Source organism: Teleopsis dalmanni, chromosome X (genome assembly GCF_002237135.1).
Source record: "Teleopsis dalmanni isolate 2A chromosome X, ASM223713v2, whole genome shotgun sequence".
NCBI lineage: Eukaryota > Metazoa > Arthropoda > Insecta > Diptera > Diopsidae > Teleopsis > Teleopsis dalmanni.
In genome coordinates this window covers 97,892,869-97,917,844 of record NC_051848.1, presented here as the reverse complement: position 1 = coordinate 97,917,844, position 24,976 = coordinate 97,892,869, and the positions used below count along the sequence as shown (strand labels likewise).

At 34.1% G+C, this 24,976-nt stretch overlaps 2 protein-coding genes across 3 annotated transcripts; both read right to left on the bottom strand.

Moving 5' to 3' along the window:
* Nucleotides 1-1,374: 1,374 nt before the first annotated feature.
* Nucleotides 1,375-24,423, bottom strand: LOC119687661. Of its 2 annotated transcripts, XM_038102068.1 has the most exons (5): nucleotides 24,161-24,423; nucleotides 22,734-23,300; nucleotides 2,469-2,588; nucleotides 2,241-2,360; nucleotides 1,375-1,905 (listed from the first exon to the last, which is right to left on the bottom strand). In XM_038102068.1, the coding sequence occupies exons 2-5, from the start codon at nucleotides 23,218-23,220 to the stop codon at nucleotides 1,664-1,666; spliced, it is 969 nt and encodes a 322-aa protein (XP_037957996.1). In that variant the 5' UTR covers nucleotides 23,221-23,300; nucleotides 24,161-24,423; the 3' UTR covers nucleotides 1,375-1,663. The 2 variants fall into 2 exon arrangements, with proteins under 2 accessions (XP_037957996.1, XP_037957997.1); XM_038102069.1 differs by lacking the exons at nucleotides 22,734-23,300; nucleotides 24,161-24,423 and adding an exon at nucleotides 4,160-4,433 and having other exon boundaries at nucleotides 2,469-3,080.
* On the bottom strand, nucleotides 8,361-9,228 carry LOC119687664 (protein aubergine-like). Its single transcript, XM_038102073.1, has one exon. The coding sequence runs from the start codon at nucleotides 9,171-9,173 to the stop codon at nucleotides 8,940-8,942; it is 234 nt and encodes a 77-aa protein (XP_037958001.1). The 5' UTR covers nucleotides 9,174-9,228; the 3' UTR covers nucleotides 8,361-8,939.
* Nucleotides 24,424-24,976: the final 553 nt, after the last annotated feature.

Sequence of the window (24,976 nt, the reverse complement as noted above, 5' to 3'; positions counted from 1 at the left end):
TTGCTTGAATCTCTTCAGTGCGGTATTGTTGCAGTTCAAAGTGTGATATGCTTGTTTTAACTAAAATGCCACTTCCGCCATGTGCTGTTCCACCGGGATGCATAGTGTGGTAAAAGTCATAGCCTGGTACTTTAAAATAATATTTTGAAGTGAAACGTGTTTCAGATATTCGCATGATGTCTACTTTTTGATTTTTCAAAAATTCTAGTAGCTCTAAACAATGTTTTGACAGCCCATTCGCATTCCAGAGGACTGTATTTAATTCACTGTCGGACATGATTTAGTTGTCACCGTGACAAGAATATTCATCAATATACTGATTTGTTCTAACATTTGCTTAACTACTATTAGAACTTCGCGCATTGTATCCGAAAATTTTGGAAAAGTAATAGATTCAGGTGATTGTACCACTAGCACGCTAGCATAACTTCTTTTGGCTTTTTGGCATCTTGCATCACTTCTTCAGCTTCTTCTTCTTCTAGTTCTAGTACTGAAAATCTATATATAGAACGGTTTGGATTGTCTAGCCAGTAACTATCTAATTTAGCTTGTTTTTTAGTTTGTTCGGGATTTTTTGAACGGCGAATATCGGGACTTGAACGAGTTCTTTTCTGACTTTCTTTTTGAACTTTGATTTTTTGTACTGAAGACTTACATACAAAGGTAGTTGTAGCGCTAAACACCAGCTAACTAGTAAAACTTTGTAAGAGCACTATAAAACACGTCTGTACGTATAGAGGACTTTTATATAATTCGATATTACAATTATTCAGTAATATATTCGAGTCTTTTTCCTATCTTGTCCAATGCTATTTTAGCACCAACCTGCAACTGATCTCAATTACTAATATCAAGAAGTATTTTTTCTATCTAAATATAGTTTAATTGAATTAAATAAAATTGTGAAATAAAGATTAATTATTAATGAATGATTTTAATTTACGCACCGCATAGTTAGTATTGCTGGCAAGTGAAAAAGTTATTGATCTAAGTAACAGAATATTCGCAGAAGAATTAGATTTTCACGTACGTGTTCCCACTGATGCATGTGGGCTGATGCGTGGACAAAGAGTATTCATCGAGTTTTATTTCGACGTTTAAAGAACAGAAACTTGTGATCGATTGATCGCAAGTTGACCTTAAAGAGCAGTAACTTTTGAACGATTAGTCATATTAGGCAATCTTTTATTTGTTTGTCAGATGACAAGCTTGTGAGACACTCCACGTTCTAACCAATTCTATAGCTGGGAAACACTAAGTTATTACTTCTGTAATGAGTTTCTTTTATTTATTACCCTATTACTATCCTATTATTTTGAATAAAACGAGTGATATCCACTTTTGCTGGTAAATAAAATAAAAGCTCTTGTTGGTTCGTAATTCATGCATGTGTTTATTTATTAAGATAAAAGTTGAATGGTGTTTAAGGTTTGGGGTTTGGGATGTGGGTTTTGGGTGTTAAGGTTTTCAAGATGACTTTTGTATACTATGGTATTCATACATTTACTTAGTAAATATTAATTAGTCATTATTATCCGGGTATGAGAATTTAACCTAATGTTAGTTGATGACATTATTTGGATATGATTTGTTAAGTGAGTCCAAAATTAAGAAGTAGTAGTTGAGCAACTTTTTTCATTGGTTTTTTGGCACAAGTTTGATACTATTTCGGGTTGGTCCGATGGTTATTGCCTTCATCATTTTTTGTGTTATTTTCCTCATAAATCATCTTGCCATATTCCTTCTTCTTTTTCACTTGATCTCTTCCATCGTGTTCACTAGTCTTGGTTTTTCTTTTGAGTTTAGCTATTAACCTCTTTACGTTATCGATTTTGGGCTCCGCCCAATTTTTAAATTTATTTCGTATCCTTTTAAAAACACATTCTTTTTGGAGGTCCGTTGTACCTATTCCAAACAAAACTTTTAATATTATTCATATTATTCATATTTTAATATGGATTTCATAATACATATGTATAAAAATGCGTTCTTGTTCCTAAATAAAATACTTACCACTACATTCTTTACTGAGCATGGCTTTTCATTATTTAGTACCATTGGCGTTTCCGCCCAATTTTTAAATTTATTTCGTATCGTTTTAAAATCAAATTCTTTTTGGAGGTCCGTTGTACCTATTCCAAACAAAACTTTTAATATTATTCATATTATTCATATTTTAATATGGATTTCATAATACATATGTATAAAAATGCGTTCTTGTTCCTAAATAGAATACTTACCACTACATTCTTTACTGCAGCATGGCTTTTCATTATTTAGTACCATTGGCGTTTCCGCCCAATTTTTAAATTTATTTCGTATCGTTTTAAAATCAAATTCTTTTTGGAGGTCCGTTGTACCTATTCCAAACAAAACTTTTAATATTATTCATATTATTCATATTTTAATATGGATTTCATAATACATATGTATAAAAATGCGTTCTTGTTCCTAAACAAAATACTTACCACTACATTCTTTACTCAAGCATGGCTTTTCATTAGGTAGTACCATTGGCGTTTCCGCCCAATTTTTAAATTTATTTCGTATCGTTTTAAAATCAAATTCTCTTTGAAGGTCAGTTGTACCTATTGTATTCAATTCTACAGGTGAGACTGTGGAGGCTGATCCCTCATAGAGTAGAGGCTGAAATGGAGAGTTGATTTCATGTTCAGTGTTAATGGTTGAGTAACTTGTCTCTGCAAACTCCTTCGAAAGATTTCTATTTGCTTCAACTGGTTTGGAACTGTTTTTGTTTTTATTAACATCTTTTCCTGCTGAGGCATTCCTATCGTTTGTACTATTTGCATTTTCAAGAAGAACAAATTTCTGTCTTGCTCTTAAGAATTGTTCTCTTGTTAAGGGGCAATCATTATTTTGAAATATTGTATCTCCTCCATATTGTTTATCCTTAGGTGACACAGACGTTCCATCATCTTTATATTTTAATGTTATACTTTCAGGTTTAGTGGCATTGCCAGATATCGAACTTTTAATCATTTTCACTTGTTTATTAAATGATTATGTATTAAATATCTAGTATACGTCAGGCCAACAATTCTTGTTACAAAACTCGTGTTCTAAAGCAAAATTTATTGTGGAGAAAAAATTTTTAGCATATTACTAGACAAACTCAATTTTTAGAATTATTTCATTGATTTCACATATTCCATATTATTATGTTAATTGTTTATTGAACGTTTTCTCGAAAGACGTTATCTCAAGACTCTCTAAAATAATTTATTTTTGTTTTAATTTTTGAGTCCTTACTTCGAAAATGTTTAAATGCGGTTATTTTTGTTTTTTAAGATATACTAACTTTTATTTCGAAAGTTTTTTTAATATTAGGAATTCTCCTGATGAAGGCAAAAGCGAATTTGCCGAAACACGTGTAGAGATACACAAAAAAATTTTCGAAATAAAAGTTAGTATATTTTAAAAAACAAAAATAACCGCCTCTAAAATAAGTTTATTAGCATTTACAGTCATTAACTGAGTATTTGTAATTTATACAAAACTGTCAGTATCTGTCATGCAGTTTTACTACATGTTTGATATCTGATCTACAAGAACGATGTCATAAAAAATTATTAAAACTTACACTCAACAAAACTTCCTGCGGGAATAAAAATCATATTTCGAAATAGGCATATTTTATATAAATTCCGTTGAAGTGTATATAAAATCACCAGAATGCGGGTATCCAAATGGCGGATCCGTGCACGTTTCTCAAAAATGGGTGGTAGAGGGAAAATTAAATTCTTTACGGATGAATTTTTTTCTTCACATAGGTCGAAACAACCTCTCGACATTGGCTGAGGCCGCCTAAACCTGGTGCTCTATATGCTTTCAAATGAAAGCCTGTCGGCGGAAAAAGGGAAAGAAAGAAAAAACAAAGCCAGTGACCGCGAAGGTCAGCTCCAATCGCGCAGACAGACTACTGTGACAGTAATCAATCATTGTTATTTTATATACATATGTAGTCTGCAGAATACTTTTTTCACAACCTAGTATGAATAATATAGGTATAATAAATTTTTATACACTAAGAGCTTGAGTCAACGTTTAGGTTATGAAATCTCAAAGTGAACTTTACGACTTTCGTTCTTTGACTTTAGCACATTGATTAATGGAGTCTTAAAACAACCGATAAACTTACTTTGGATCCCAATTAGAAGTTTATGTCCCAACGAGAAATTGTTGTTAAGCGTGAATTACGATTTATTACATATAGGAAAACGTGATAGTTGCATTCCGAATGTTATCTTCGGACTGTATATATTCTTGTACACCTTGTCAATGGCACGTTAGCAAATATCTTATTTCCTTATATACTTCTTGATACCCTAAATATTAAAAAATTTTGTTGAAGAAAGTTCGAAACATGTTTTGAAGTGACCGGGAATTTTGAATAGATAAACACAAAATTGTTTCTGAAAAATTATGAAGAAAATGTTGTCAAATATGCTAAGTCAAAACTTTTTAAATCTCTAGGAAAACCTGATTTAATTTGTTTTTTAGATTTAAAATTCAAAGGAAGTATAATTTCGTTTCCAGTAGGTTGAATCCATGTTGCTGAAGAAAATTCTATTGGATATATCTTTATAAACTGTGTAACGTAGCAACAAAATCATTACGTATCTATCAATAATAAAAATAAATATGGTAGCCTTGATACAATATAATTTTATAATGTGGATATGGCAATTCTTGTTCATAACTTATTGAAAAAATTCTGTTAATCACAGAACACATACAGAAGTGTTGAAATTGTTTTGAGCCGTCGATTCATTTGTAGAACGACATAAAACTAATGTGGCTTCATTATATAAAATCTCTATACGACAATTAATTATAATAGACTTTTATATATTTATGTTACTTTGGATACGTATCTAACTTATGAGTTTTTTTTATTTTATTTTATTTTGAAAAAATAAAAAACCTTTTTTAATTTTTATATCAGCCGAAACCGAATTTATTGTTGTAAATGGGTAGAAAGTTAATTTCAGACCCTGAATTGGATTGAAAATTTGTGGTATTATATATACTATTAAAATAATATTTTGCTATTTTGTATGCAAATATGTTTAGCTGTACCTCTTATATGCAAGTATGTTAAGTTATACCTATATCTGCTCGTTGTATAACCTTTCTACATCTAATAATAGCATTTGCTAATAATATGGCTTTTGTACTTAAAAGTTGCTGTCTTCTGTTCTGGAATGTTCATAAATCCAATGATTAAAATGTGTGTATTATAGTTTATTTTATTCAGAACTAAAATATGGAATTGAGTGTAGGGTGGGACATATACTTATAATGCTAACGATTCAAAATATGTCACTCGACTTATAAACAATAAAATGCGGCTTCGGCATAATATCTCATTTTTGGGAATTTGAAAATACTGCCATTAAAATATTTTTTTATTATTGTAGATTACTAAATTCTTCCACTTATTCACTTACAATAATAATTATAAGGTTAGTTATCATTTTAGTAAGGTCTTCTCACAGAATACAAACGCATTTTTTGTTTTCAATTTGAATAAAACTCAAATGTATAAATGAAATCATAAAACTAAGCACATTAATTATAAAACTTTATTAAAAAACAATTCTTACAAGTTATACAAGAAAATTGAAATCTATAATTTTTCTATAATATAAAAAATAAAAAAAAAATTTTAAGGAAAATAAAATATTATATTACTCATAACTAGTATAAATTTAAACGAAATTCTGTGTATGACTTAGTTGGTGCCAAGTTCCTGATCCAATAATTTACACTTGATGCCCGTTTAGTAACTGCTTCTTTAGGTCTTTGACCTACATCTTTAAGTGAGGTTTTATGCTTCTACCGTTGGCACGAACAGTGTCTGTACGGTTTTCTTATTTTCTGTGATCGCTACTACCTTTTATTGCAGTCAATTTTGACGATTTCCTGAGACTGCTTATTTTATCAAGACCAAAATAAAAGGATGTAATGTAATAAAATGTAATTTTATATTTTGTAATAACCTTTGCCGGCTCTTTCCAAAGCTGGGGTATACTCAGAGTATAGCAGGGTTAAACACAAGACTTAAAAAATTTGTTTAGTTATTTTTTAAATATAGATATTAAGTCAAAGATCTCTTTTCGGCTCATTCTGCTCACAACTCATGAGGCGGCAAGAAGCTCTTCTCATACGATGGCTCACGATTGAAGATTTGTACGAAGGTGTGACATTTTTAAAAAATTGAGTTAAACCTAATAGTGAAATAGATTTATGTTGCTGTAATAAATATTTTAGTTTGCTTTTTATATTTAATATTATGCAAGTACTTTTAATAGCACAAAAGATCAATCATGGTCGCAGTGCTCTGCTCAAATGGGAGCTAGTACCCTGTTATTTCCTAAGTACTTTTAATTATGAAACAGGCAATTAGATAAATTAGATTCTCAATTAGCCTTACTACAGAATCTTATTTCCTTATGTATAACTTACTATTAAATAAAATTTTATAAAGTAGTCAGCCACACACAGAAGTACAAAATCAAACTCAGGAACCACCAAAACCCACTTGCAACCAATCTTACTCAAAGCACTGGAACCCAGCGTCTCAAAAGGAACTATATAAACCCGGCTATTAAAGAATAATGTCCGACATGTAAACGAAATTGGACGAAGCTTTGGATAAGGACAATTAATTATCTATTTTCTCTTCTTATACAGTAATTAGCAGCGATAATTTATTGTTAGTTCTAAGTTGATTTTTAGTAGATTCAATAAAATTGATATTTTTAATTTTTTCAAAGTAAGATTCGTAGAACTGATCCCCTTCACTTATATCATTTCGAAACAAATACCCTTTCTCTATCTACCCTTTTTCATTTCGTTGTTGTTGTAGTCAATCCATTTTCACAGCCGACCAGGTACAGTTCACTCTTTCAAACAAGTTCAGGTCGCTTCTCTATCACAAATTTTAACTGGGAAGAGTTAGGACAGAGTCACTTCACTGACAATGTGATTAAGATTTCAATTATAATAAGTATTTAAGTTTCAACTTGAACCACGTCGATCATCACTACTTTTCCATATGTAAAACCAGGACAGGACGCTGGTTTATGGGCGCGCTTTACACCTGTTGTAACATTGAATGAACGACAAATGAGTTTCTTATAAAAGTATTTGTTGTATAAAATAAAAATTAACGTAAATTTTATTAATATTAAAATTAATGTATAATTAAATATAATATGTTATTTAGTACATAAAATATTAATCTGTTTGGTTAAATAGCATTTTATGCTTCGCCAAAGATTCTAGCTGGTCTTAAATCATGAGTTTTTCTTATATATACGGTAATACAATGGGCCAATAGGCCTATTGTGGATCCACTAGGGATCGCCAGTATAACCTAACCTTGCATAGGTTTATCTGACTAGTTAGAAACTTCATATAGACCTAAAGGTTCCGGACAAAAATGTCTACTTCAAATCTTTACTATATGCAAATTTGTAGTAGACATTTTTACGAATCTAAGGAATTTATAAAGCTTTATTGCCGGTCCTCTTTACCCTTGAACCCGTAACTCTTTGCCGTGCATTTTTAGGAGTATTTGTAGACGAGAGTGTTTGTAGATAGATTTAAAAACATACCCAATGCGCTGAAGTTTCCAGCACACAAGCATCGTGCTATCAGAGGGAAAATTATAAATTAAAATACTAAAGTTTGTATTAATGAATAATTAGTTCTTCAATATTTACCATAGTTTATATTAAATGATGATACCAGAAAGGATTCTATAAGATCAAAAAAAAAAAACTCTAGATTATATGTTCGTTAATAGCTTATTCAAAAAATTTATAAAATGTAACGAGATTAAAAAAGTGTGTGAGTTTTCAAAAGGAAATCAATTCGCAAAAACAAACTTAATGGATACGATAATATTATTATAATATTCTTATTCTATAAAATATTCAAACAAAAACAGATTCATATTTTGGTAAATTATTTCAGGAACATTTGGAGTGTCCTCATAGGAAAAATATCTACAACATTCGAGTTGTGAGGTAAAGTACACCAAACAAAAATGGAATCTAAATGTTTTTCTTTGAATTCAATTCAAATTTTTTATATTTCGTTTGTTTTTTATATAAAAATATTCAAATTAAAGCAAATAGTTACTAATAGTTTGTTCATTAAACTCAAGTATGAGGTATTATTTTAGCACTTATGTTACCTCAGTGTGCAACAAATTAAATAAAAAGTGAATTTGTAGCGTCTCCACCGCCGTCAACTAATAAAAAATAAAAATTAAATATAATTATACGGAAAAAATATTTCTTACAACAAATATAAATTCTTTTCGAGTGCAGTAGATGGAGCACGGTTGATGTTTTCACCTACCAAGAATGCCAATTTATGAGCATATTGACACACTGCTGGTACGCGGCAGGTACCAGCCCAATTATAATACCATATATGTGCGTCATTTTATAAGTTAGCATTTGAATATGTTCTGGCTTAAATCCAGTTGTATCGTGTATAACGTTGTAGTTGGTAGGTGAAACCGTACCTTGGAATATAGACTGCGACACTTAATAAAAGTCATAACGCTCTGGTAAAGTAATAATATCGTTCACAACGGTACCAGGTGGAGGATTGCGACCTTTAAGAAAGTATCGTGTGTTGATTCTTTTAGATGCAACTATAAATGCAGAGCGTGGAAGTGCACTTCCAACGCTACTATATATTTCGTCTAATCTATTGACTAGAGCTTTAACTTCATGGTTTACAATTTGGTGCAGCTGACCATCACCAACTCCAGCACGATAAAATACTATACGTTCAGGTAAGCATTGATGCTCCTCTTTAAATGCCCGTAAAGCGTTCGCTACACTTAGCGTTAAATAATTTGATAATTCTTGGCCTTTTACATGTTCTTGGACTAATTAATAATATCTTGATGACTTCTTTATGTCCATTGTTGAAACAAATGCGCCATATGAGTTATTTTTATTTTTAGTTGAATGATATACATCAAAACCGCATGTCATAATACCAAGATTAGGCATATCAATCATCCATGGAGTTCCACGCAATTTAGCGTTCATTTGTATGACAACCTTCGTTGCTATTGACATCAGACCAGCCAATTTTTCTGGACGAGGTGCAATAACCTTCATAGTCACAACTTATGAAGCAACTACTCTATCAACGCAACATTTTTTCTTAATTACAGCATATCTGCAAATCAATAAATAATATCAACAATGTCGTGATTATTTAGAAATATTTAATATTTACTTTTCTTCGTTGGGACTGAAAAGAACCGCCATAACGATCTGCGGATCTTGAGATGCAGCAGCATTTATAGCTAAAGCATAAGAATTATTTCTGTCATCCTTCATTTCGATACTTTAAAATAAAATACAAAAGAACATTAAAAAAACATCAAAATAGCTGAATATCTAAATACTATATATACATATTGTAATTGCGATATAATTATGTTGGATAGGTGACTTTAAATGTCATCATACGAGTTAGAATTGAAGAAGATCTTCGTCCCAGATTTTTGTGAGTTGGGCACAAAAACATATCGTTCAAATATTTCTAAAGGTCTGTTTAAGCAAAAGATTTTGGAATTACTTATCGTGGAACTGTACTATTTGCAATCAAAACACGTTACGAGTATGGCAAGCTTAACCAAAATATATCCCCAATCCCTATAATCTTCCTCACCTTGACTCATCAGTCACCCACCCACATCCTAAAAAACATGTATCGTCGTGTAATTTCTTCTTCTTTACAGATACGCACTGGTTAATACGACATCAACATGATAACATGGTCACAAACGCTTGGTCGTCGGGTTAGACAAATGGCTCCAGGACATACATTCCCGAAACTAAGTTCCTCCAACGCGGCCCACACTAAATTTCAGTCCTTTTCATACAGTTTAAAGGTAGGTATCTTTATTCTGTCCTTCATTCTGCTGACTTTTGCAATAAAGATGCCTAAAGATGAAGATGGTGGCAAACTTAGATGGCATACGTTTAGATGCATAAAGAAATAAACTAGCTTTTGGTATTAATATAAAAGAAAAGTGTTAACCTAATCTAATAATTCAGCTAGCATATTATCCTTTCTAATCATATTTGTTACTAAAGGAAAATGAATTATATTTCATAATATAAATAGCAAATTAGTTGCACATTAAACTCTTCAAAGAGCATTTTAGGCTTTGTCACAGGGTCGAGGTAGTTTTTAAAGCTTTGTGTTCTTATACGGTAAACCATCAATTGGCCCAAGTGGGCCAATTAGGATTGCCAGTATAAACTAACCTAAAATATGTTGAACGAACTAAATATATGTTGAACGAAAAAAATGATGAACCAAAAAAGTGGCTGACCAAAAAATGGATTGACCAAAAATATGTTTGACTAAAAAATGATAGATCTAAAAAATGATTGACGAAAAACACGTTTGACCAAAAAAATGATTGACCAAAAAATGACTGATGAAAAATATGTGTGACCAAAAAAAATATATTAAAACGACTGCATCGCTTAGTGTTTTAAAATATATTTAAATAACTGAACTAGTTATTCAGATATACACATTTAGTTAATTACTTACTACTTTGGTTCATCAATTTGCATCTTCATGCCGCTAGCTACACGTTGACATGTTTTAACGAAGTTCTGAGCTTCACGTACATTCCGTCCAGAAATATTGACCTCATGGTGAAATACTTACAGAAATGGAAGATTAAAATTAACAATAACAAAACCAAGGCCATATTCATAATACGAAAGAGAAGGCAGCATCCTCCAAGTGTGAGCGTCGGTTACGCGGATTTACGGTTGGAGGTAAGCATAAAATATCTGGGGGTCACATTTGACAAACGGCTCAATTGGTATAAACAAATGAAATGCGAACGGAATAGCTGCTCAAAAAATCCTACATTTTCTAAAGCCGCTGTTAACTTGTACTGTATTTCCTGCACGATCCTTTGTTAGTATCTTATGGACATCATTTACCATTATACTTTTCAGATTTTGTGTAGAAAATAGCAAAGTACCATCAAAAACGTAACCTCTTAACAAATCTTAATACTGTCCTATCATTCCACGACGTACATGTAACAAATCGACTTCTGGTGCAAAATCAACACGGTACTGATGTATAACCGATTTCGGTGTTCTTAATAGACGAAAATAGTTCGTCTGAACCATAACTGGACGACCAACTGCACCTTGCTTATTTACGCACGACACTGGTCGAATATGTTGTATAACGTCAGTTAAAATACGTTTTCCCCGCATGCCACGTATTTGGTCAATTGCAGCTATAGATATGGATATAACAACACAAAGAAACAATATAAAATATCATAGAAAGAACAATCATAATTATTGTCATAATCTGCATACCAATAGTTGCTGCCTCAGTGTTATCATGACTTTGGTGAACGTTTGAACTGGGAGAACCACTGGGAGAACTAAAGGAAAATATTTACGTCAACATAAGTCTGGTTAAATAATATATTTTATGGCATACTCATGAAAATACTGGAAATGGACACATCGGACTGATGAGAAGATCCACAACTTGCTGTTGACGGCAAACTACCAAAACTCTAATATCAAATGAATAAAAATTAATTAAATCAAGTCTCTTTAAATCTTAAATTTGTTCTTACTTACAGATGATTCAGAGGCAGGATAACTGCCAAGTCCATCACCGCGCCCACGATACATGTCAGGTCTACGCTCTGCACCACCGCGTTGTTCACCACGTTGGCCATCACCGCCGCCGCGAGGTTGTCAGCCACGGATGCCACCACCATCACCATCACCGCGGTTGCCACGATAGCCGCCGCCGCCACCACCACCATTATCGCCGCCACGTCTATCTCTGTCTCCTCCTCTATTTTCAGAACTTCTTCCGCGATCTCCTCCACCACCTCTATATTCCGCACCTCTTCCGCGTTGCATTCTAAAGATGTATTAAAACTTTAAAATGAAATTATGTTTTTAATTATTTTCACATGCATTTGTGCAAAAAGCAACTCCAAAATTTATTGGAATTTTAATTCTTCGTAAAGCAAAGCGGCTTCCACTTATTGCGTCGCCGATGGCAGCACATTTTGACAATTGTTCGACATTCTAAGTGCTAAGAAAAAAAATATTTATACACAACTGTACACACATACATATACACTTGTATATGCGAATGTTTTCTTTATTATGTGCAACTGCATGGAATGAAAATTGCATATAAGTTGCATATTAGACCATTCAACAACAACAAAAACCATTAAATAAATTACCATTAAAGTAAATATATAATTTTATATATTTAAAATTGAAAGCAAAGCATGAATTTATACGTTTTCTAATCATTCATTTCTACTACCAGTTGCTTCGAAAACTGCTGCTTTTTTATTCCTTTTTATTCTTTTTTGTACCACTGTTCCTTACGTGGAAAAAAGGACAGACGACAAAGTTTACAGTTCACCGAAACGACGCTCAGCAAAAACAACAAAAAAAATAGAACATGTTATATGCACAATTAGCATTGCACAATTATTAGTTATTGCACAATTAGCAAAATATTAGCAAAATTTTAGGCAATAATTAATTTCATTTAAAAAATAATTTTCCAAATAGCGCAATTCAGTTTTTAAAAATTCTGTTCATTTCACAATAATTGTAGAACCAAAAAAGACGTACATTTTTATTCACAGGTACCACTTAAACGAACTTAATTTGAACTTCTTTAAGCACTTAACCGCAAATGATAGATTGTGATATAGTTAATGTACATCTGCGCAAAAAAATTAATATCTATGATTTTAACTCGCCTTAATCAAATCTTCGAAATTGCATGAAGTGATGATCAGTATGAAAGAAAGATATGACAGCATCGAATGATTAGCGTCGATTTAATTAAAGATGGTAAACTATCGCTAACAACAAACTGTTGCGTAGTGATTCGCAGCGCAGAATTGGATACACTCGTTACCACTCGCTTTAATTTAGCTCAATTTGTTGCAGATATAATTATCTCAAATATAATTATCTATAATATTATTATGGATTATATTATATTATTATATACGATGGTATATTTCGTACATTTTTATATGAATATACATGTGCACATGGTTTAAAACAGAGTGGTGCAGCGGACTGTGGTGCACAAAATCGCACACCACTGTGCGAGTGGAAATTGTTTTTAAAATACGCACACGCACATTTGCGGTGTTAAGAAAAAAATTGCACGCACACAGATTTTATTTCACAATTTCACAATTCCACAATTGTAAATTTCACACTTGTTTGAAATAATAAATATTAGGTCTGTTCCACGAGCTACTCCTAGTAACTTCGAGTAAAACTGTGTATACACAAGTGCGTTCCACCAGCAAATCTTTCGTGTATTTTCGTATAAATTTTACTTGTGTTTTACTTGAGTATTACTATGAGTAGCTCGTGGAACAGACCTACTATTTTGCTGCAATTTTTGAAAGGATTGATATTTGCGTTTGTTGGTTTCGTAACGTATATTAAAAGTTGCATAAGTTAACATATTCTATTTAAAATAATTGGTTTTGTTAAGTATTTATTTAAAATTTAAAATTATTTGTGAACTTATTTGGATGTAACATTTTTAAATGCAAATGATGAGTTTTGCTCGGGTAATAAAATAGATATAGAATTAATGAAAAAATAAATAATTAAAATAAAATATTTTTTTACAAGAAATTTAGAGATTAACTTATTTTAAGAGTTTTATTAAATTTAAGCTGTAATTAAACTCAAACCTAATAATAAAATAAATTAATGTTGCTGTACTCGTAATAAATGTTTTAGTCTCATTTAATAGTTAATAATATATCAGTACTTATAATTATCTAAGAAACAATTAGATTTAAATTCTAAACTAACCTTACTATGTAAATTAATAAATGGGTTCTATTTTATTCATTTTAAAAAAGATATGATTTATTTATGAAGCTTAAAATTTAACACTTATATTTATTTTATACAATTTATCTTAATTTAGATATATTCAAATTTATCTTTTCAATAAACTATTTTTAATATTAGTATTGAATATAATTTTATTTTTATATTTCAATTTATCTTTAAATTTATTCCGACAATTTTTTAGACGAGGAATTAATCTTTCAAGCAACTACCAATGACGTATTATATTTTATTCCGAACAGCGACTTGTCTTCTTCCAGCTTTTCCTAACGACTGATTCTTAGAAGTTTTCCTTCTGATGCCCAAAGTCGTTAATGAAAATTCCAGGATTGAATTGATCAATCGAATTATGGCTTCTAAAATTCATCAGAATATTCTAGAAGCTTCTTGTCTCCATCCTATAGGATTGGAGCTTCTATTTTCTATAGCGCCTCTCAAGCGTCTTTAGCTTTGACGTCAATAGCCAGATGACTAGCGAGAGATTAATATCCAATAGTATTTGGATATCTCATCGATCAAGTATTTCATATGATACTTGATATGTTTTCTACAAGATACTTGCAGTATGAAAAGAAAACAATTTGCAACAGTGCTGCCATAAGAAGTACAGGCATTAAGCCCGATTGAAATTAATTACACAAACGCGAGTAGGCGTTGTGAGATATTTTAATGCGCAATAGAATTGTGTATACAGGCAAAGTGCCGTTATAGTAATACAGGGTGTTAACTTATACAGAATCTTATATCCATATACATATACAAATGGTCGACAGTATAACTGAATTTGGAAACTTTCAATTAATATCTTTATTTTTAATAACGCACATTTTTAAAAAATAACGCCGAACAAATTCAATTGTTATAAATCAATTGCATTTCAAAATAATTTTAATTGATTTAGTGGAATTATGGATGGATAAAGCTTCAAAGGTGGTTAAGGATGACAAAACCACCCAGTCATCCTCGACTCCGGCAACATCCCTTACGGACAGTTGCCCAACGGTGACTATTCCTGTGGAAGAGGAACTAGACGCACGTCCATCTACTAGCAAGGCGGTTGGCACTGCTAGTGGGCGTGCTGTTCAGATTCCCACCTCAGGAAATAAGTCCACAATGCCCTCCACGGGCCCGATTACGGTAGCAGGTAAACCTAGGACCGCTATCTTTAAACCACCCTTACTCAGTAAATGTTTACTGGAGCAATCAAAGGGTGCCAGAAACAAGGGTTCTCGACGAGACAAACGTGAAAGTCTCGTCCGTAAGTCTCTTAACGAGACCTAATGAGCACTTTAAAAGTGCTCCAGGCAAATCTGCACCATGCAAAAGGAGCATCAGCCACCCTGTGCAGAATTGCCCAAACCAACAACATTGCTCTAGGACTTATTCAAGAGCCGTGGGTGTTCGGTGGCCACATTCGGGGTCTTAACTCTAAATCAGGTAAGCTGGTTTATGACCGATCGATAGCAGTGCCGCGTGCAGCTATCTTAATCGGTGGAGACGTAAAACATCTTCCGTTAAATAACTTTATTTCTAGAGACCTAGCAGCGGTCCTTGTCGAAGTTCCAACATTAGGAGGGGTGACAGACATTGTCGTGGCCTCTGCCTACTTCCCAGGTGATGAAAATGCAGTTCCACCAACGGAAGTCCAGCAGCTGATTAGCTTCTGCAGGTCCACTGGTCGGCAGCTAATCTTGGGCTGCGATGCAAATGCTCACCATACGGTGTGGGGGAGCAGCGATATTAACAAAAGGGGTGAGTACCTATTAGAATATATCATATCAGCAGGTTTGAATATAGCTAACATAGGTAATAAACCCACATTTATTAACGCAATTAGAGAAGAGGTACTAGATCTCACTCTATGCACCAGAGGTATTGAGGAATCTATATGGAATTGGCATGTGTCGGACGAAGTGTCCCTCTCTGACCATCAACATATTAGGTTTGAAATTCCCGGTATATCCGCACAGCAAGAAAAAGTTTACCGACCCAGAAAAACCGACTGGCATAGGTGCAGGGACTTAGTGTGTTCCGCAAACTTTTCCATAGCTAGGCCTTTACAAACTGTAGAAGAGTTAGAGTTAGCCGCTAACCACTTAGGTGAGGTATTACTAACCTCCTTTCATAACAGCACGGTTGCAGGCAATGCCACAATTTTGGGTAAGGTTCCTTGGTGGAACTCGCAACTAGCTAATAAGCGCAAATTAGTAAGGAGCTTATTCAATAGAGCAAAACGCTCAGGTAGGTGGGAAGAATATAAAATTGCACTCACAGACTACAATAAATCAATCAGACAGTCCAAACGGACTAGCTGGCGAAGCCACTGTGAAAGTATTGAGAAGCTGCCCGAGGCTGCCAGACTACACAAGGCATTAACTAAGGTCAAAAATAACGAAGTAGGCCTTTTAAAAAAACCCGATGGATCCTTCACCACTGGTCGTGAAGATACCCTTGAGTTTCTGTTGCAAACACACTTCCCTGGCTCTTTAATCGGAGCATCAACATCAAAATCAAACAGAGAAGTAACTGCTCCTACACGTCAGGAATACGCACTTTCTGGTGTTATCTTTGACAAGGACAAGGTGAAATGGGCGATCAGCTCATTCCTACCATTCAAGGCGCCTGGTGGCGACGGTATCTTTCCTGCTTTATTGCAGAATTGTACTGATATCATTCTAGACCCATTAATCAAACTCTTTAGGGCATGTTTCATTATGGGTTACATCCCTCACTCCTGGAGAGATGTAAATGTGATCTTTATTCCCAAATTGGGTAATAAACCCATGGACCAGCCAAAGTCCTACAGACCAATTAGTCTTACTTCCTTCTTATTAAAAACTGTCGAAAGGCTAATTGATCTGCACATACGGGAAAAAATGGGACAAACGGTTCCACTCCACCCCACACAATATGCCTACTCAAAAGGCAAATCTACGGAGGTCGCGCTGTATCACTTGGTCAGCAAAATTCAAAGCACCTTTCAATCTAAAGAAATTGCCTTATGTGCATTTCTGGATGTAGAAGGTGCTTTTGACAATACATCTTATGAGTCCATATCCAGTGCATTGGCCCGGAAAGATATAGACTCCTGTACAATAACGTGGATAGATAGGATGTTACGTGACAGGAACATATCTACCAAGTTAGGTAATACCACCGTTAGCATTAGTGCAGTACGGGGTTGCCCCCAGGGTGGGGTTCTCTCACCATTGTTATGGACGTTGGTAGTAGACGATCTACTAGTCAAACTGGAACAATCTGGCTACCATGCCATAGGTTATGCAGATGACTTGGCAATCATAGTTTGCGGTAAATATGAGGCCACAGTTACTGACGTAATGCAGGCGGCCTTACACAAAGTTTCGAGCTGGTGTATAAAAGAAGGCCTAAGTATTAACCCAAAAAAAGCAGTAATTGTACCATTTTCTAGAAGGTACAAACTGAACTTAGGGTCCCTATCTATAAAAGATACGGCTATTGAATGTTCCGACGAAGTTAAATATCTAGGAATCACCCTAGATAAGCGTCTTAATTGGAACACTCACCTGGATAATGTAATTGGCAAAGCCACAAGGGTAATGTGGACATGCAGGAACGCATATGGTAGGACCTGGGGCCTTAGTCCCGGAATTCTCTCATGGATCTACCGTACAATGGTCAGACCAATTGTATCCTATGCAGCTCTTGTTTGGTGGAATAAGGCACAACAAAAAGCTGCAATACTCAAATGCAATAAACTGCAAAGACTCGCATGTATCGCTATGACGGGAACTATCAGAACATGTCCCACATCAGCTATGGAGTCCATAGTGGGTTTTACCCCTCTGCACCTCTTCATTAAAAAGACGGCAGCCCTGAGTGAAGCTAGGCTACACTCTGGTATCAATATGCACGGAAGTCTTGACAGTCAAAACTCTATCTGCAGACTAGTTCCTGGCATAGAGATCTGCGATAGGACAGATCGCATGAACATGGAACTTCGCTTCGGTAGAAAGTTCGAAGTCCTCATTCCCGATCGATTGGATTGGGTAAATGGCACCCCTGGAGCAGAACCAGAAGTGATATCATGGTTTACCGATGGTTCAAAAACCACGGAAGGTGTTGGTGCTGGAATATTTGGTCCTAACACCAGAATCTCGCTAGCGCTGGGTATATGGCCCACTGTCTTCCAAGCAGAGGTTCACGCCATCGAGGTCTGCGCTCGTATCAACTTAAACAACGGGTTGAAAGGCGCCCGCATCTGTATTTACTCAGATAGTCAAGCGGCAATCAAAGCTCTATCCACCTGGAGGTTTTTCTCAAAACTTTCATTAGACTGCTTTGATATGTTGCAACAGCTGGCAAGCAGAAATAAGGTGACGCTTTGCTGGGTGCCTGGACACACAGGTATAAAAGGAAATGAATCTGCCGACAGCCTTGCAAGGGCAGGTTCTGCAACTAAAATCTGTGGACCAGAACCCTATTGTGGACTAAGTTGGTCAACAACTAGTTATCTAATTGATAAATGGATCTCAGCCGAGAGAGGTCGCTACTGGAGTGACAATCGAGGTAACCGTCAGGCAAAACAGCTGGTTCATCCATATAGTTATGGCAAGGTATCCCTCCTCAGCAGATCAGATTTGAGGTTGCTGGTGGGATATTTAACGGGTCACCATGGACTGCGTTATCATCTTAACAAAATAGGTCTGTCCGAAGAGATAGAGTGTCGACTATGCTTAGAGGCAGACGAGACTACGAGCCACATTCTCTGTGACTGCCCAGCCTTGATCTGGGCAAGGAGGAAATCACTGGGAGGAGAGCTGCTCTCTCCTTCTGACATTAGGAGGTCCTCAACGGACGACATTCTGGCCTTCATTCGGAAAGCGGAATGTCTTCTGTTCAATTAGGGTCAGTTACGGCACAAAAGATCAATCTGGTCGCAGTGCTCTGCTCCAGTGGGAGCTAGTACCCTGTTTATTTCTATTCTATTCTAGTGGAATTACCTGATAGCGTTTTTTTATGGTGTTTTCATGAAATACGTGTTACTTGTGAACAACTTTTTCTTAAGAAATAGCATGGTATATCTTTTCTCCATTTTAAATTCATTGGAAACAAATCATTAGAAATTTCATTTAATAAAAAAAAACATCAAGAAAATTAATAAAATACGAGGGCAGTGTGATAAGTCAGTGACTTTTTGAATTTCCCGCGCAGTTACTCCAAATGCAACAGTGCTGCTGTCAGCTGTAATCTACCAGTGGGCAACTTTCTAATTTTGAGCGAGCTACGTCGTTCAGTTGGTGTTTGATAGCCGTTCAAAGCAGACAACATCGTGAATTTTTACAAAAATGGAAAAAAGTGGATCTGTCGTCCTTTGAGTGCTGAAAGCCGAGAGCCCCATTCAACGTGTTTAACATTTTAATGCTAATCCCCCGCAATAAATCTGTTACCTAGAGTTCTAAAGAATTTTATATATGTTGCCGTCTTAGTTGCGTGTTTTGGTAGACAATATACTGATGCTATTGTGATTGGGCCATACCAATCTTTTGTTGAAATGCTGGTTGCTTGAATCTCTTCAGTGCGGTATTGTTGCAGTTCAAAGTGTGATATGCTTGTTTTAACTAAAATGCCACTTCCGCCATGTGCTGTTCCACCGGGATGCATAGTGTGGTAAAAGTCATAGCCTGGTACTTTAAAATAATGTTTTGAAGTGAAACGTGTTTCAGATATTCGCATGATGTCTACTTTTTGATCTTTCAAAAATTCTTGTAGCTCTAAACAGTGTTTTGACAGCCCATTCGCATTCCAGAGGACTGTATTTAATTCACTGTCGGACATGATTTAGTTGTCAGCGTGACTATTGCTTAACTACTATTAGAACTTCACTCATTTTATCCGGAAATTTTGGAATAGTAATAAATTCAGGTGATTGTACCACTAGCACGCTAGCATAACTTCTTTTAGGAGCCCTCGGGACAGAAGCTTTGTCTTTTCCTTTGTCAGTTTCTTTGGTTGTAGTTGATATTGATTTTGGTCTTAGTGTTGGAAATTTCGCTGTTTGTAGCTGCTTATAGATCGAACAACCTTTATAATTTGCAGGATAGCTTCCTTCGCATAAAATGCATTTGACTTCAGTACTTCTTCCTTGGATTGGACATTGAAACGAAAAATGATTTTTTGCACATTTGATGCACCTCGGATGTCTTCGACAATAACTGTTCGTGTGGCCATAGTTTTGGCAGTTACGATACTGTGGAATGTCCCGTTTAGGACGAGGAGCCTTAAACATGACACAACTATGCATCAAATTCTTTATGCTGTAGATCTCGTTGTTATTTTGATGAGGCTCAAGTTCTACAATGATGAGAGGAAGTGGTTTTTTCGATTCTCTATGTTTCATATTGAACACGTTTAAAGCTTTATGGCCCATTTCCGCCAGAGCTGTTTTAATGTCCTCGGTGTTGACAGACGAATGCATGTTTCTCAAAATAGCTTGTAGCTTAGGCTTGTAGGTATAAAATTCATTCATAAGACTCAATGGTTTTCGCTTGGATTTTTACTTTTTCGTTTTTTAAAACTTTTAGCTCAAAATTGTTTCCTACTGGTGAGGACAAAATATTTATGAGAGGATTTATGTTGTTTACCCTATCTATGAATATTGGTGGAGGTTTGGGCTGCTTTTTGCCATCTTGCATCACTTCTTCAGCTTCTTCTTCTTCTATTTCTAGTACTGAAAATCTATATATAGAACGGTTTGAATTGTCTAGCCAGTAACTATCTAATTTAGCTTGTTTTTTAGTTTGTTCAGGATTTTTTGAACGGCGAATATCGAGACTTGAACAAGTTCTTTTCTGACCTTCTTTTTGAACTTTGATTTTTTGTACTGAAGACTTTTCAAGAGAATTGCGTAATGGGATTTCTTTTAAGTGAGTTATTCCCTTCGATTGAGTATGTTGTTGGAGAATTTTTTTCATTAGTAATATAGCATAGCGCAAAATGATGTAATAGGCATTTCGTTCAGTATAATATTTGATATAATAGCGATCGAACTTACCGGGGTTGTTGGATGTAAAGGTAAGGCATGAGTAGAAAAAACGGATATCTGAGTTGATGTAGAACTCAAGGTGTTAGTTATCGAGTTTGCAGTGCCTACTGTGACGCTATTTGTAGTACTTGTTCAAGAGTCCCAGCGTGAGCGTATGAGGTGAGCTTATCAGTGGGGTACGGCATTGTTCACTCCAAGAGTGAGACACACTATCTAGTTTTTGATGTAAAGTGTCGTAAGTTTTTTCAAATGAGTTTCAGTTGTTTTTGGTCTTCAGCTATTTTTGGCTTCGTGTTGCTAATGGACTTCGTTGATTTGATCATTTATTTCCTATTTCAATAGTTTTTGCATATATAATGCGATTTAGCACTCAAAAACTTCGTTGATCTAGAACTTTGTATGTAGTTATCGCGCTAAACACCAGCTAACTAGTAAAATAACTAGTAAACGAGCACTATAAAACACGTCTGTACGTATAGAGGACTTTTATACAATTCGATATTACAATTATTCAGTAACATATTCGAGTCTTTTTCCTATCTTGTCCAGTGCTATTTTAGCACCAACCTGCAACTGATCTCAATTACTAATATCAAGAAGTATTTTTTCTGTCCAAATATAGTTTAATTGAATTAAATAAAATTGTGAAATAAAGATTAATTATTAATGAATGATTTTAATTTACGCACCGCATATTGATGTGAGTAACAGAATATTCGCAGAAGAAGTAGATTTTCACGTACGTATTCCCACTGATGCATGTGGGCTGATGCGTGGACAAAGAGTATTCATCGAGTTTTATTTCGACGTTTAAAGAACAGTAACTTGTGATCGATTGATCGCAAGTTGACCTTAAAGAGCAGTAACTTTTGAACGATTAGTCATATTAGGCAATCTTTTACTTGTTTGTCAGATGACAAGCTTGTGAGACACTCCACGTTCTAACCAATTCTATAATAACACTTAGTTATTACTTCTGTAATGAGCTTCTTTTATTTATCACCCTATTACTATTCTATTATTTTGAATAAAACGAGTGATATCCACTTTTGCTGGTAAATAAAATAAAAGCTCTTGTTGGTTCGTAATTCATGCATGTGTTTATTTATTAAGATAAAAGTTGAATGGTGTTTAAGGTTTGGGGTTTGGGATGTGGGTTTTGGGTGTTAAGGTTTTCAAGATGACTTTTGTATACTATGGTATTCATACATTTACTTAGTAAATATTAATTAGTCATTATTATCCGGGTATGAGAATTTAACCTAATGTTAGTTGATGACATTATTTAGATATGATTTGTTAAGTGAGTCCAAAATTAAGTAGTAGTAGTTGAGCAACTTTTTTCATTGGTTTTTTGGCACAAGTTTGATACTATTTCGGGTTGGTCCGATGGTTATTGCCTTCATCATTTTTTGTGTTATTTTCCTCATAAATCATCTTGCCATATTCCTTCTTCTTTTTCACTTGATCTCTTCCATCGTGTTCACTAGTCTTAGTTTTTCTTTCGAGTTTAGCTATTAACCTCTTTACGTTATCGTTTTTGGGCTCCGCCCAATTTTTAAATTTATTTCGTATCGTTTTAAAATCAAATTCTTTTTGAAGGTCAGTTGTACCTATTCCAAACAAAACTTTTAATATTATTCATATTATTCATATTTTAATATGGATTTCATAATACATATGTATAAAAATGCGTTCTTGTTCCTAAATAGAATACTTACCACTACATTCTTTACTCAAGCATGGCTTTTCATTAGGTAGTACCATTGGCGCTTCAGTTTTATAGATAAGGTTTTCATTTGGATTCAGTTCTACAGGTGAGACTGTGGAGGCTGATCCCTCATAGAGTAGAGGCTGAAATGGAGGGTTGATTTCATGTTCAGTGTTAATGGTTGAGTAACTTTTCTCTGCAAACTCCTTCGGAAGATTTCTATTTGCTTCAACTGGTTTGGAACTGTTTTTGTTTTTATTAACATCTTTTCCTGCTGAGGCATTCCTATCGTTTGTACTATTTGCATTTTCAAGAAGAACAAATTTCTGTCTTGCTCTTAAGAATTGTTCACTTGTTAAGGGGCAATCATTATTTTGAAATATTGTATCTCCTCCATATTTTCTATCCTTAGGAGACACAGACGTTCCATCACCTTTATATTTTAATGTTATACTTTCAGGTTTAGTGGCATTGCCAGATATCGAACTTTTATTCATTTTCACTTGTTTATTAAATGATTATGTATTAAATATCTAGTATACGTCAGGCCAACAATTCTTGTTACAAAACTCGTGTTCTAAAGCAAAATTTATTAGGGAGAAAAAAATTTTTAGCATATTACTAGACAAACTCAATTTTTAGAATTATTTCATTGATTTCACATATTCCATATTATTATGTTATTTGTTTATTGAACGTTTTCTCGAAAGACGTTATCTCAAGACTCTCTAAAATAAGTTTATTAGCATTTACAGTCATTAACTGAGCATTTGTAATTTATGCAAAATTGTCAGTATCTGTCATGCAGTTTTACTACATGTTTGATATCTGATCTACAAGAACGATGTCATAAAAAATTATTAAAACTTACTCTCAACAAAACTTCCTGCGCGAATAAAAACCACATTTCGAAATAGGCATATTTTATATAAATTCCGTTGAAGTGTATATAAAATCACCAGAATGCGGGTATCCAAATGGCGGATCCGTGCACGTTTCTCAAAAATGGGTGGTAGAGGGAAAATTAAATTCTTTACGGATGAATTTTTTTCTTCACATAGGTCGAAACAACCTCTCGAAACTGGCTGAGGCCGCCTAAACCTGGTGCTCTATATGCTTTCAAATGAAAGCCTGTCGGCGGAAAAAGGAAAAGAAAGAAAAAACAAAGCCAGTGACCGCGAAGGTCAGCTCCAATCGCGCAGACAGACTACTGTGACAATAATCAATCATTGTTATTTTATATACCATACATATGTAGTAGTCTACAGAATACTTTTTTCACAACCTAGTATGAATAATATAGGCATAATAAATTTTTATACACTAAGAGCTTGAGTCAACGTTTAGGTTATGAAATCTCAAAGTGAACTTTACGACTTTCGTTCTTTGAATTTAGCACATTGATTAATGGAGTCTTAAAACAACCGATAAACTTACTTTGGATCCCAATTAGAAGTTTATGTCCCAACGAGAAATTGTTGTTAAGCGTGAATTACGATTTATTACATATAGGAAAACGTGATAGTTGCATTCCGAATGTTATCTTCGGACTCTATATATTCTTGTACACCTTGTCAATGGCACGTTACCAAATATTTTATTTCCTTATATACTTCTTGATACCCTAAATATTAAAAAATTTTGTTGAAGAAAGTTCGAAACATGTTTTGAAGTGACCGGGAATTTTGAATAGATAAACATAAAATTGTTTCTGAAAAATTATGAAGAAAATGTTTTTAAATATGCTAAGTCAAAACTTTTTAAATCTCAAGGAAAACCTGATTTAATTTGTTTTTTAGATTTAAAATTCAAAGGAAGTATAATTTCGTTACCAGTAGGTTGAATCCATGTTGCTGAAGAAAGTTCTATTGGATATGTCTTTATAAACTGTGTAACATAGCAAAAAAATCATTACGTATCTATCAATAATAAAAATAAATATGGTAGCCTTGATACAATATAATTTTATAATGTGGATATGGCATGTGGATATACACAGAAGTGTTGAAATTGTTTTGAGCCGTCAATTCATTCGTAGAACGACATAAAACTAATGTGGCTTCATTATATAAAACCCCTATACGACACTTAATTGTAATAGACTTTTACATATTTATGTTACTTTGGATACGTATCTCAACTTATGAGATTTTTATATTATTTTATTTTGAAAAAATAAAAAACCTTTTTTAATTTTTATATCAGCAGAAGCCGAATTTATTGTTATAAATGGGTAGAAAGTTAATTTCAGAC

What these genes read in the sequence shown, in the direction of transcription:
- LOC119687661 (XM_038102068.1), bottom strand. Translation starts at nt 23,220, where the DNA reads ATGAATAAAAGTTCGATATCTGGCAATGCCACTAAACCTGAAAGTATA. An exon ending in CTTGAGTAAAGAATGTAGTG is followed by an intron (nt 2,361 to 2,468) that starts GTAAGTATTTTG and finishes TGTTTGGAATAG; the next exon opens with GTACAACGGACCTCCAAAAA. An exon ending in CTGCAGTAAAGAATGTAGTG is followed by an intron (nt 1,906 to 2,240) that starts GTAAGTATTCTA and finishes TGTTTGGAATAG; the next exon opens with GTACAACGGACCTCCAAAAA.
- LOC119687664 (XM_038102073.1), bottom strand. Translation starts at nt 9,173, where the DNA reads ATGAAGGTTATTGCACCTCGTCCAGAAAAATTGGCTGGTCTGATGTCA.